Consider the following 14,755-nt stretch of genomic DNA (forward strand, 5'->3'; position numbering starts at 1 on the left):
TATATTCAAGACTGTAATGTAATCAACACTAACATATTCAAGACTGTAATATATTCAAGACCGATGTAATCAAGACTGTAATATAATCAAGAGTGTAATGTAATCAAGAATATAATAGAATAATCAAGACTGTAATATAATAAAGACTGTAATATAATCAAGACTGTAATATAATAAAGACTGTAATATAATCAAGACTGTAATATATTCAAGACCGATGTGATCAAGACTGTAATGTAATCAAGAGTGTAATATGATAATCAAATCTGTAATATAATCAAGATTGTAATGTAATCAAGACTAATATAATCAAGACTATGTTATATTCAAGACTGTAATGTAATTAACACTAACATAATCAAGAATGTAATATATTCAAGACCGATGTAATCAAGACTGTAATATAATCAAGAGTGTAATGTAATCAAGAATATAATAGAATAATTAAGACTGTAATATAATAAAGACTGTAATATAATCAAGACTGTAATATATTCAAGACTATAATATAATCAATGCTCTAATGTAATGAAGACTGTGATATAATCAAGACTCTAATGTAATGAAGACTGTAATGTAATCAAGAATGTAATATAATCAAGACAGTAATATAATCAAGATGCTAGTAGTCAGGCATATATTACAAGAACATGATCAGTAGGAACAGTACGAGGGAGAAATCAAATTACAGATACGAAAACTGCGTTAACTCGTCCTCTTGTCTGTACAGTTGTGGGCTAGTGATACTCCTGGTGCGTTATTACTTGGCCTCGCTCCTGTAGCCTCCAGCAACACACACACACACACACACACACACACTGTCCACAAGAGGATTGCGAGATGGCAAACTAAGGGAAGTCTACCTGGCAGCGGCAGACCAGTCCGTGTGAGGACGATTGACGGATGATGGAGGCAACACAAAAGCGTCCAAGTGACTTCTGCTATGTACTGTCGACCAGACGACGCCTTCCCTCACCGTATACTGCCACATCCCGCCAAGAACATCATGGCTCACACACGCGCAAAAGGAAACTCGTCTGGCATTTGCCCTGCAGCATCATGGGCGTGGACCACACAGCTACTGGAGAACTGTGATATTCATCGATCACATCTGCAGATGCTGGGTACACGACGACGGCGCTGGCGGTACCTGAAGACGCCTCTGAAGGAGACTTACACTCAAGAGAGAGTCACCAGCGGGGGAGTCGGCACCTCATCTTGGGGATGGGTGTGGCTGTATGGCGGGGAGATCGTTGAATGGACGCAAGATTTATAACTACAGAATATGTTGAAGTACTGGAGGATGAGCCACTGCCACTATGGCGAGCTTACATCTACACCAGGGCATGACAGGACCACATCTACACCAGGGCATGACAGGACCACATCTACACCAGGGCATGACAGGATCACATCTACAACAGGGCATGACAGGATCACATCTACAACAGGGCATGACAGGATCACATCTACATCAGGGCATGACAGGATCACATCTACATCAGGGCATGACAGGACCACATCTACACCAGGGCATGACAGGATCACATCTACACCAGGGCATGACAGGATCACATCTACACCAGGGCATGACAGGATCACATCTACATCAGGGCATGACAGGATCACATCTACACCAGGGCACCAGGGCATGACAGGATCACATCTACACCAGGGCATGACAGGATCACATCTACACCAGGGCATGACAGGATCACATCTACACCAGGGCATGACAGGATCACATCTACACCAGGGCATGACAGGATCACATCTACACCAGGGCATGACAGGATCACATCTACAACAGGGCATGACAGGATCACATCTACACCAGGGCATGACAGGATCACATCTACGCCAGGGCATGACAGGATCACATCTACACCAGGGCATGACAGGATCACATCTACAACAGGGCATGACAGGATCACATCGCAGGACCAATATGCCCCTCCCCCCCCTCCCATCACCTGGAAACGGGTTACTGACTGGCCAAGATAAAGAGTGTGACTCGAACCCTGGGTTTCCCAGAGTAGATGATTTAGTTTGGTAACTACGGTTATAGAAACAAGTCCTAAAATCTATATACATAATTGTGAAAAATTATAAATCCATCAGTCTGTCGAAAAGAGTAAAATGCCTTAAGACGTTTGATGGAAATATTTATATTAATGACAGTAATACAAACGTCAACAGAATGAATATTAAAATGTCAAATCAACCTTTATGATAACCATGCCACATGATGCGTGGGTAACTACAATGTACAATAAATTCTATCTAGAAGTAACTAAGAAAACGATAATGACTCTACAGAATGAGATATAAAGGTCATTTCTTTTAATGAATGACACATAATGTAGACCTTCCGGCCACCAGCTCACGAGAGCCATTCGTACTGACTAAGGTTGAAGGTTCTCCTGACCCCCTTAAAACAGTCAGTCAGTCTGTGGGTCAGTGGGACGGTCTTGTATTCCTCTCCTACGTGGTGTGAAAACGTTCGTAACTGAGTCAACCGTAAACATGTTAATTATGTCACTTTCCTCAAATCTCGTATGACGTGTGTCGACACAAAGACGCTCAGAACACTGGCTGCTAATGTATGAATATAAATTCCTCATTATTCAGTATGGGAAATCTTGACTTCCTCTGCTTCCCATGCTGAAGGGCCTATCTTACAGAAAAAAAAAAAAATAGAATTCCAAGATGTAAGTGAGTAGGAGACACGGTCAACGGGCATTATTAGATTTCGTATTGATTGATAGGCGTGTAAAAGAGAGACTTTAGCATGTAAATGTGCATACAGGAGCAGCTGGTGGGATGTCTGATCACTATCTTGTGAGACGAAGGTGAAGATTTGTAGAAGTTTTCGAAAAACAAGAGAGAATGTCGGGGAGAAGAGAGTGGTGACAGTAAGTGAGCATGGAAAGGAGACTTGTGTGAAGAAATACCAGCAGAGTGAGAGTAGAATGGTAAAACATGAAAGCAAATGAAGTGAGGGGAGCGGGTGAGTACTGGAATGCATTTAGCAAAGCAGTGATGGCATGTGCAAGAGATGCATGTGGCATGAGAGATGTGTGAGGTGGACAGATAAAAAGCGTAGTGAGCGTTGGGATGAGGAAGTAAAGTTGTAGTGAAAGAGAAATGAAAGGCGTTTGGGTGGTACTTACAAGGAAGGAGTGCAAATGATTGGGAGATGTAGAAGAGAAAGTGGCTGTAGGTCAAGTGGAAGGTGCAGGGATTGAAAAAAAGGGAAAATGATAGTTGGAGTGAGGGAACATCATTAAACTTTAGGGAGAATGAAGGAAGTAAAAAATTGACAAAAGACAAGAGAACAAATGGGACCGTTGGTGAAGGGGGCAAAAGGGGAAGTGATAGAAGGTAGTGATGAAGTAAGGAGATGGAGTTAGTATTTTGAAGGTTTATTAAATGTCTTTGATAAGAGAATGGCAGATGCAGGGTGTTTTAGTCTGGGTGATGTGCGAAGTGAGAGAGTCATGGAGTGTGGTTTGGTGAAGAGAGAAGAGGTGGAAAAAACCTTATGGAAGGTGAAATGCGACAAGACGAATGCAGTGGATGGTATGTCAGGTAAATTTATTATAAAAGAGGGTGACTGTGTTGTTGACTGGTTGTTAAGGATATTCATTATGTATCGATCATGGTGAAGGGTCTGAGGATTGGCGGAATGTATGTATAGTGCCTCTGTATAAACGCAGAAGGGATGGAGGTCTGTTTAAACTACAGAGGTATACGTTTGTTGAAAATTCCTGGAAAATGTATGGGACTGCATTGACTGAAAGGGTGAAGCCATGTACAGAGCATCAGATTGGTGAGGAGCAGTGTGGTTTCAGAAGTGGTAGAGGATGTGTGGATCAGGTGTTTGCTTTGAAGAATGTGTATAGAAATACTTAAAAAAGATATGAATATGTATGTGGCATTTATGAATATGGAGAAGACATATGATAGGATTGATAGAGATACTTTGTGGAAGATCTTAGAAATATATGGTGTAGGAGGTAAGCTGCTAGAAGCCGCGAGAAGCTTTTATCAAGGGTGTAAGGCGTGTGTACGAGTAGGAAGAGAGGAGAGTGAATAGCTCCCGGTGAAGGTTTGTCTGCGGCAGGGGTGCGAGATGTCACGGTTATTTTGTTTATGGATGGCTTGGTTAGGGAGGTAAATGCAAGTCACGGACAGAAGGACGAGAATGCAGTCTGTTGGTGATGAGAGGGCCAGGGGAGTGAGTCAGTTGTTAGCAATGATACAGCACTGGCAGTAGATTCAAGTTAAAACTGCAGAAGTTGGTGACTGAGTTTGCAAGGGTGTGTGAAAGGGGAAAATTGAGAGTAAATGTGAATAAGAGCAAGCTTATTAGGTTTAACAGGGTTGAGGGAGAGGTTAGCTGGGGTATGAGCTGAAATAGAGAAAATTGGAGCGGACATGGCAGCAAATAAAACCATGGAAGTTGAATTGAGTCATAGGGTTTGGTAGGGGGCGTAGGTTCTGGAAGCGTTGAAGAATGTGTGGAAAGAGAGAACGTTATGGTTGCGAGGCATGTAGAGATAGGGTTATGCGGAGGAGGGTGGATGTGTTGAAATTGAAATGTTTGAGGACAGTATGTGGTGTGAGGTGGTTTGATCGAGTAAGTAATGAAAGGATAAGAGAGATGTGTGGTAATAAAAAGAGTGTGGTTGGGAAAGCAGAAGAGGGTGTGTTTGGCCAAACGGAGAAAATGAGTGAGAAAAGGTTGACAAAGAGGATGTATGTGCCAGAAGTGGAGGGAAGAGGGAGAAGCGAGAGACCAAACTGGAGGTGGAAGGATAGATTGATGAAAAGGATTTTCACCGATCGGGCATTGGACATGCAGGAGGGAGAAAGGCGTGCACGGAATGGAGTAAATTGGAAGGATGTGGTATACCGGGGTCGACGTGATGTCAGTGGACTGAATCAGGTCATGTGAAACGTATGGGGTAATCCATGGAAAGGTCTGTGGGGCCTGGATGTGGAAAGGGATCTGTGATTTCGGTACAGTAAACATGACAGCTAGAGACTGAGTGTGAACGAATGTGGCCTCTGTTAGTTTGTTTCCTGGCGCTACCTCGCTGACCCAGGGGGTGGCGATGCTGTTTCCTTGCGCTACCTCGCTGACCCAGGGGGTGGCGATGCTGTTTCCTGTGGGCCGAGTGGCGCCGAGGATGGATAAAGGCAAGCGAGTATGAATATGTTCATGTGTATATGTGTATATATATGTGTATGCATATTATGGATATGTATGTATGTATGTGTATGCATGTACACTTATGTTTGTACATGTACGTGTATGTACGTATATGTGTATAAATGTGTATGTGAGGGGTTGGGTGTTTCTTCGTCTGTTTCCTGGCGCTACCTCGCTAAAGTGGAAAATGGCGTTTAAGTATGATAGATGAAAAAATGATAATGATAATTATACATACATACATACATACATATATATATATATATATATATATATATATATATATATATATATATATATATATATATATATATATATATATATATATATATATATTTTTTTTTTTTTTTTTTCAAACTATTCGCCATTTCCCGCATCAGCAAGGTAGCGTTAAGAACAGAGTACTGGGCCTCTGAGGGAAAATCCTCACCTGGCCCCCTTCTCTGTTCCTTCTTTTGGAAAATTAAAAAAAAAAAAAAAAAAAAATATATATATATATATATATATATATATATATATATATATATATATATATATATATATATATATATATATATAAGAGAGAGAGAGGAGAGTACTTTCTGGTATATACATACATCCATTCATACATACATTCATTCATACATACATTCATATATACGTATAGAACTGAAGCATATCATTCCATTAGAGCAAGATCGTTTTTACAAACGAAACAGTTTCAAACAGTATTCTTTATCATGCACTCACAGCCTCTCTCTCTCTCTCTCTCTCTCTCTCTCTCTCTCTCTCTCTCTCTCTCTCTCTCTCTTTCTCGGCCAAGGGCACCACACACACACACACACACACACACACACACACACACATACACACACACACACACACACACATACACACAAGTACACACACACACACACACACACGTACACACACAGACACACACACACACACACACATACAAACACAGACGAACACGCGCGCGAGCGCCCCAACACCAAAACCTACTCAGAGAAGCGTGCCATCTTTCGGCAAAAAGAGGAACTAGTTTATGATGAAGCTTCGAACTCAGAAGCTTACAGTATCTTAGTCCAAACACCTGCAGGTGGGTCTATGCTAAACACCTGCAGGTGGGTCTATGCTAAACACCTGCAGGTGGGTCAATGCTAAACACCTGTATGTGGGTTTATGCCAGACACCTCCAGGTGGGTGTGTGCTAAACACCTTCAGGTGCGTCTCTGTCAAACACCTGCAGATGGGTCTGTGTCAAACACAAGCAGGTAGGGGTCTGTCACCTATACTCCTTGACTATAGCAGAATTATGAGAGCGTTGAATCTGCCCATCTTGGAAGAGAGAAGAGTGGTGAGTGACCTGATCAAAACCTTTCAGTTTTTAAAACAGATCGATAAGATGGGCAGTGAACAGTTCTTCGAGAGATGTAGGGAAAGTACAACCACAGAACATAACATGAAATTAAGCAAGAAAACGGTTAAAAGAGACGTGAGGAAGTCATCGGTGGATGACATGGACATGGCTAACGCAGACGTCATACAACGATTTAAGAAGTTGTATGATGGTATAGAATGATCCAGAGAGGGGGCTCCACACGTGCAACCCTCGGCCTCCCTTCCTGTACAGTACAGATGGATGATTACCACGAAACACTAATCATGCACCCAACATCACACTAATCATGCACCCAACATCACACTAATCATGCACCCAACATCACACTAATCATGCACCGAACATCACACTAATCATGCACCGAACATCACACTAATCATGCACCCAACATCACACTAATCATGCACCGAACATCACACTAATCATGCACCCAACATCACACTAATCATGCACCGAACATCACACTAATCATGCACCCAACATCACACTAATCATGCACCGAACATCACACTCAGAGGAATTCCAGTCCACACTGCCATAAACACAGAACACCCGTCCCTCACTAGAATATATGTGTACCCATAAGAGCCAGTACAGAGGGAACCTAAGATCAGTTCTTTCCCTACCATTGTGAACCTAATGAACAATCCATGCCATGAAAACGTGTACAACAAAGGAAGTTGAACAGCTCAGGTTTCCTCTTAAACTATGTGGTTGGTCAACTACCATCTTACTATGTGGTTGGTCAACTACCATCATAGTATGTGGTTGGTCAACTACCATCTGACTGTAAATATTCATTAATCACTGTTCAATTAATCATCACTAAGTTCATAATGTATAAACCATGGTACTTACACTGCACAAGTTCCTGTATATCTGCCACTCTGACTGTGTAGATGTAGCTCACTCATGTGCTTGTCCGAGGCGTGTATATAGCCAGCTCCCATCATGATCTTAAGGTCTTTTATGACAAGTGAACTAAATACCATTATTGACCTGCCACTTCTATAATAACTGTGTATTTTCAGCTGGAAGTTTACCTAATATTAACACATCGTTTATTATCATTCATCATTATCATCATTACCAACATACTCATAAGGTCACAGTTTATTCACATGAATATATCACACGCAGAGAAATCACTGTACTCAGTCACACACACACACACACACACACACACACACACACACACACACACACAGTGCCACATACAGTTATCATCGGGCAGCCACAGCCTCATGTCCTCGGTGTGGTAAGTGCAAGATATCTCCGGCACACAATGTCACAGGCCCGCAGCGCACCAGCAAGGACACCAGCACAGGGATAACAGGACAGCCCAGCGATTGAGGAGGTTACAGGGAATGAGGAAGAATGTGGATACGAGGAGTAAATGAAGCAAAACATGAAGAGTAGGGTGAAGGCCAAAGAAAAATGAGTAACTGGTTAAGAGGTGAAGGCCGAAAAGATGAGTCAGTGGGTATAAGGCTGAATGCAGAATGATAGTGGGTGAGTGGGTGATGGTGAAGCGAGTCGGTGGGCGAAGCTAGAGGAAGATGGAGAAATGAGTCAGTAGGTAAGGCTAGTGGATGATGGTAAGATGGGTCGGTGGGTAATGCTGATGAATGATGAAAAAAAAATGAGTCGGTGGGTAAGACTAATGAGTGATGAAGAAATGAGCCAGTCAGAGAGAGGGTAAGGGAGGGTGGAAGACAGGAATATATCACACGGGAAGGACAGACAGATAACAGGAGGCCAGATGGTTCATAACGAGGTCATCTGTTGTTTGTGTCTAAAACTAGTGGGAGAAACAGGACCCTGAAGCAGAAGGTGAATCCCGACCCTCCTCTACCTCCGGCTCAAATGCTAAAAGGAAAACGACGAGATATAGCTACCGTGTGTATAGCTACCGTGTATATAGCTACCGTGTATATAGCTACCGTGTATATAGCTACCGTGTATTTTGGGAGGGAAAAAACTGCCGTTGGAATTCCATATGAGAGCGTTGACTGAGTAAAAGTTCCACATCAGTTGAAGAACCTTTTCTCTCCTTTTGGATTTTGGAAAAGAAAGACAGGAATAGTGATAGATTGGACCATCTACTGGTAACTGATGTGCGGGGTTTGTCTAGCCTGGATCTTAAGGTGTTTATACTACTGTATTCGCATTTACTATATCAGGAAGTACTTTATTCTAATGTTTCACCACTCTCCATGTGGAAACAGTTGCCCACATTGCCATCACAGTTCCTACCTTTTATAACGGGTAATTAAATCGGGCTAAAAAGTAGAAATTTTCGTGTGTCTGAAATTATTTAGCATTTCGATTACGTCCATCGGATCTACTTGGAGTCTGCGCTTATTATCAAAAGACTACTTGTTCTAAGTCTCCAAATCTTCTATCATAAAATTTATTTCTAAGTGAAGGAAATAGCTTGGTTGCTCCTCTCTGAATTTACCCAAGTCTTCTTTCACCTATGATCAGGTTTGCTGACCAGAACTGAACAGCTTATCCCTAATGAGTTCTAATTAGGATTAGTATCGTTTTATATATTTTCTAGTTTATATTTCTAGCTATGAATCCTAACATCCAGTTGGCTTTGTTGTATGCAAATTTTTTTTTCTTTCCCGGTGAGATTCATCTGTTATGTCTGTCCACTATACTAAATCCCTCTGATTCTTTAGGCAGCCTTCCTTTTGATTTGGCTACGTTTCCTACTTTAGTGTCGTTGGCAAATTGCGAGATGCTGTGTGCAAGTCGTTGGTGTAGATGAAGAAAGGCATGAATCCCAGGACTGAATCTTGTGAAACTCCGCTGGACATGTAAAGCCGGTCGTATGACATGCCACTCTTTGTTTCTTAGAGCAGGTCTACTATCCACGCACAGACATGATCTGTGCCGCGAGCTGCAATTCTATTCATGAGAGTTTTCATGTGGTACTTCATCGAAGGCTTTACGAGAATCCAAGTATTTCAGAGTCCAATTTATCATACGTACGACAAAACAATTCGGTCCTGTTCGTTTAACATAATTGCTTATTAAGGAAATCAGTTTGATGGCTGGCCCATAACCAATCTTCCTCTAGAAATCTAACGATCTCTCCTCATTATAGTCTTTCTAACACTTGGCCTGGAACCGAAGCGACGCGTAACGTCGTGTTTGAGTACGTCGTAACGTCGTGTTTGAGTACGTCGTAACGTCGTGTTTGAGTACGTCGTAACGTCGTGCTTGAGTACGTCGTAACGTCGTACTTGAGTACGTCGTAGCGTCGTGGTCAATGGTCGCAAAGTTGTGTCATAGGTCGTAACATCTTGCTGGGACGGTGTTTCGAGGCACATTTTCTATCCCCATTCTGAAAATTGGTGTTACGTCAGTTAGTCAGCGGCCTCTCCTCTCCTCCTGTGATATGCTGAATATTTGGATGACTGGAAAGTCTGTCGTTGCCGACAAGCTTCTCTGATCATTCTTGGGGAAAGTATCGTCTGGACTCGCCTGATTTCTGTGGATTTAGTTCATCTAGATATCTAAATATTTCGTGACATTTGGTACTAACATGTACAGTTTTTCATGTTCGGTGCAGAGGAATATATATATGTTCTATGAAGGTGCGCGTTACTATGCACTTTATTCGTGTATATATTCGTGTATATGCGAGGATTCAGCCCGTCGGTTGGCCGCCGTTGGAGGATGTCACATTCCCTGGGGATAGGGGAGAAAGAATACTTCCCACGTATTCCCTGCGTGTCGTAGAAGGCGACTAAAAGGGAAGGGAGCGGGGGGCTGGAAATCCTCCCCTCTCGTTTTTTTTTTTTCCAAAAGAAGGAACAGAGGAGAGGTCCAGGTGAGGATATTGCCTCAAAGGCCCAGTCCTCTGTTCTTAACGCTGCCTCGCTATCGCGGGAAATAGCGAATAGTATGAAAAAAAAAAAAAAAAAAAAAAATTTTTTTTTTTTTTTTTTTTTATACTTTGTCGCTGTCTCCCGCGTTTGCGAGGTAGCGCAAGGAAACAGACGAAAGAAATGGCCCAACCCCCCCCATACACATGTACATACACACGTCCACACACGCAAATATACATACCTACACAGCTTTCCATGGTTTACCCCGGACGCTTCACATGCCTTGATTCAATCCACTGACAGCACGTCAACCCCTGTATACCACATCGCTCCAATTCACTCTATTCCTTGCCCTCCTTTCACCCTCCTGCATGTTCAGGCCCCGATCACACAAAATCCTTTTCACTCCATCTTTCCACCTCCAATTTGGTCTCCCTCTTCTCCTCGTTCCCTTCACCTCCGACACATATATCCTCTTGGTCAATCTTTCCTCACTCATTCTCTCCATGTGCCCAAACCATTTCAAAACACCCTCTTCTGCTCTCTCAACCACGCTCTTTTTATTTCCACACATCTCTCTTACCCTTACGTTACTTACTCGATCAAACCACCTCACACCACACATTGTCCTCAAACATCTCATTTCCAGCACATCCATCCTCCTGCGCACAACTCTATCCATAGCCCACGCCTCGCAACCATACAACATTGTTGGAACTACTATTCCTTCAAACATACCCATTTTTGCTTTCCGAGATAATGTTCTCGACTTCCACACATTTTTCAAGGCTCCCAAAATTTTCGCCCCCTCCCCCACCCTATGATCCACTTCCGCTTCCATGGTTCCATCCGCTGACAGATCCACTCCCAGATATCTAAAACACTTCACTTCCTCCAGTTTTTCTCCATTCAAACTCACCTCCCAATTGACTTGACCCTCAACCCTACTGTACCTAATAACCTTGCTCTTATTCACATTTACTCTTAACTTTCTTCTTCCACACACTTTACCAAACTCAGTCACCAGCTTCTGCAGTTTCTCACATGAATCCGCCACCAGCGCTGTATCATCAGCGAACAACAACAGACTCACTTCCCAAGCTCTCTCATCCCCAACAGACTTCATACTTGCCCCTCTTTCCAAGACTCTTGCATTTACCTCCCTAACAACCCCATCCATAAACAAATTAAACAACCATGGAGACATCACACACCCCTGCCGCAAACCTACATTCACTGAGAACCAATCACTTTCCTCTCTTCCTACACGTACACACGCCTTACATCCTCGATAAAAACTTTTCACTGCTTCTAACAACTTGCCTCCCACACCATATATTCTTAATACCTTCCACAGAGCATCTCTATCAACTCTATCATATGCCTTCTCCAGATCCATAAATGCTACATACAAATCCATTTGCTTTTCTAAGTATTTCTCACATACATTCTTCAAAGCAAACACCTGATCCACACATCCTCTACCACTTCTGAAACCACACTGCTCTTCCCCAATCTGATGCTCTGTACATGCCTTCACCCTCTCAATCAATACCCTCCCATATAATTTACCAGGAATACTCAACAAACTTATACCTCTGTAATTTGAGCACTCACTCTTATCCCCTTTGCCTTTGTACAATGGCACTATGCACGCATTCCGCCAATCCTCAGGTACCTCACCATGAGTCATACATACATTAAATAACCTTACCAACCAGTCAACAATACAGTCACCCGCTTTTTTTTATTTTTATATATATATATATATATATATATATATATATATATATATATATATATATATATGGAAGCGGAAGTGGATCATAGGGTGGGGGAGGGGGCGAAAATTCTGGCAGCCTTGAAGAATGTGTGGAAGTCGAGAACATTATCTCGGAAAGCAAAAATGGGTATGTTTGAAGGAATAGTGGTTCCAACAATGTTGTATGGTTGCGAGGCGTGGGCTATGGATAGAGTTGTGCGCAGGAGGATGGATGTGCTGGAAATGAGATGTTTGAGGACAATGTGTGGTGTGAGGTGGTTTGATCGAGTGAGTAACGTAAGGGTAAGAGAGATGTGTGGAAATAAAAAGAGCGTGGTTGAGAGAGCAGAAGAGGGTGTTTTGAAGTGGTTTGCGCACATGGAGAGAATGAGCGAGGAAAGATTGACCAAGAGGATATATGTGTCGGAGGTAGAGGGAACGAGGAGAAGAGGGAGACCAAATTGGAGGTGGAAAGATGGAGTGAAAAAGATTTTGTGTGATCGGGGCCTGAACATGCAGGAGGGTGAAAGGAGGGCAAGGAATAGAGTGAATTGGAGCGATGTGGTATACCGGGGTTGACGTGCTGTCAGTGGATTGAATCAAGGCATGTGAAGCGTCTGGGGTAAACCATGGAAAGCTGTGTTGGTGTGTATATTTGCGTGTGTGGACGTATGTATATACATGTGTATGGGGGGGGGTTGGGCCATTTCTTTCGTCTGTTTCCTTGCGCTACCTCGCAAACGCGGGAGACAGCGACAAAGTATAATAAAATATATATATATATATATATATATATATATATATATATATATATATATATATATATATATATACATATATATATATATATATATATGGTGTGGGAGGCAAGTTGTTAGAAGCAGTGAAAAGTTTTTATCGAGGATGTAAGGCATGTGTACGTGTAGAAAGAGAGGAGAGTGATTGGTTCTCAGTGAATGTAGGTTTGCGGCAGGGGTGTGTGATGTCTCTATGGTAGTTTAATTTGTTTATGGATGGGGTTGTTAGGGAGGTGAATGCAAGAGTTTTGGAAAGAGGGGCAAGTATGAAGTCTGTTGGGGATGAGAGAGCTTGGGAAGTGAGTCAGTTGTTGTTCGCTGATGATACAGCGCTTGTGGCTGATTCATGTGAGAAACTGCAGAAGCTGGTGACTGAGTTTGGTAAAGTGTGTGAAAGAAGAAAGTTAAGAGTAAATGTGAATAAGAGCAAGGTTATTAGGTACAGTAGGGTTGAGGGTCACGTCAATTGGGAGGTAAGTTTGAATGGAGAAAAACTGGAGGAAGTAAAGTGTTTTAGATATCTGGGAGTGGATCTGGCAGCGGATGGAACCATGGAAGCGGAAGTGGATCATAGTGTGGGGGAGGGGGCGAAAATCCTGTGAGCTTTGAAGAATGTGTGGAAGTCTAGAACATTATCTCGGAAAGCAAAAATGGGTATGTTTGAAGGAATAGTGGTTCCAACAATGTTGTATGGTTGCGAGGCGTGGGCTATGGATAGAGTTGTGCGCAGGAGGGTGGATGTGCTGGAAATGAGATGTTTGAGGACAATGTGTGGTGTGAGGTGGTTTGATCGAGTAAGTAACGTAAGGGTAAGAGAGATGTGTGGAAATAAAAAGAGCGTGGTTGAGAGAGCAGAAGAGGGTGTTTTGAAATGGTTTGGGCACATGGAGAGAATGAGTGAGGAAAGATTGACCAAGAGGATATATGTGTCGGAGGTGGAGGGAACGAGGCGAAGAGGGAGACCAAATTGGAGGTGGAAAGATGGAGTGAAAAAGATTTTGTGTGATCGGGGCCTGAACATGCAGGAGGGTGAAAGGAGGGCAAGGAATAGAGTGAATTGGATCGATGTGGTATACCGGGGTTGACGTGCTGTCAGTGGATTGAATCAGGGCATGTGAAGCGTCTGGGGTAAACCATGGAAAGCTGTGTAGGTATGTATATTTGCGTGTGTGGACGTATGTATATACATGTGTATGGGGGTGGGTTGGGCCATTTCTTTCGTCTGTTTCCTTGCGCTACCTCGCAAACGCGGGAGACAGCGACAAAGCAAAATATATATATATATATATATATATATATATATATATATATATATATATATATATATATATATATATATATATATATATATATATATATATATATATATATGTATATAGGGGATAGGGAAAAAGAATACTTCCCACGCATTCCTCACGTGTCGTAAGGCGACTAAAGCGGACGGGAGCGTTGGGGCCAGAAACCATCCCCTCCTTGTATTTTAACTTTCTAGAAGGGGAAACAGAAGAAGGAGTCACGTGGGGAGTGCTCATACTCCTCGAAGGCTCAGACTGAGGTATCTAAATGTGTGTGGATGTAACCAAGATGAGAGAAAAGGAGAGATAGGTAGTATGTTTGAGGAAAGGAACCGGGATGTTCTGGCTCTGAGTAAAATGAAGCTCAAGGGTAAAGGGGAAGAGTGGTTTGGAAATGTCTTGGGAGTAAAGTCAGGTGTTGGTGAGAGGACAAGAGCAAGGGAAGGATTAGCACTAC

At 42.5% G+C, this 14,755-nt stretch overlaps 1 protein-coding gene across 1 annotated transcript in view; it reads right to left on the reverse strand.

Moving 5' to 3' along the window:
• LOC139751076 (uncharacterized) overlaps nucleotides 1-1,005 on the reverse strand; it is a 103,057-nt gene extending 102,052 nt beyond the window's left edge. Inside the window, exons 1-3 of the mRNA XM_071666181.1 lie at nucleotides 977-1,005; nucleotides 355-396; nucleotides 34-75 (exon numbers count right to left, since the gene is read on the reverse strand). Coding sequence (XP_071522282.1) covers nucleotides 34-75; nucleotides 355-396; nucleotides 977-1,005 — 113 coding nt within the window. The remainder of the gene's footprint in view (nucleotides 1-33; nucleotides 76-354; nucleotides 397-976) is intronic.
• Nucleotides 1,006-14,755: the final 13,750 nt, after the last annotated feature.

Source organism: Panulirus ornatus, chromosome 11 (genome assembly GCF_036320965.1).
Source record: "Panulirus ornatus isolate Po-2019 chromosome 11, ASM3632096v1, whole genome shotgun sequence".
Lineage (NCBI taxonomy): Eukaryota > Metazoa > Arthropoda > Malacostraca > Decapoda > Palinuridae > Panulirus > Panulirus ornatus.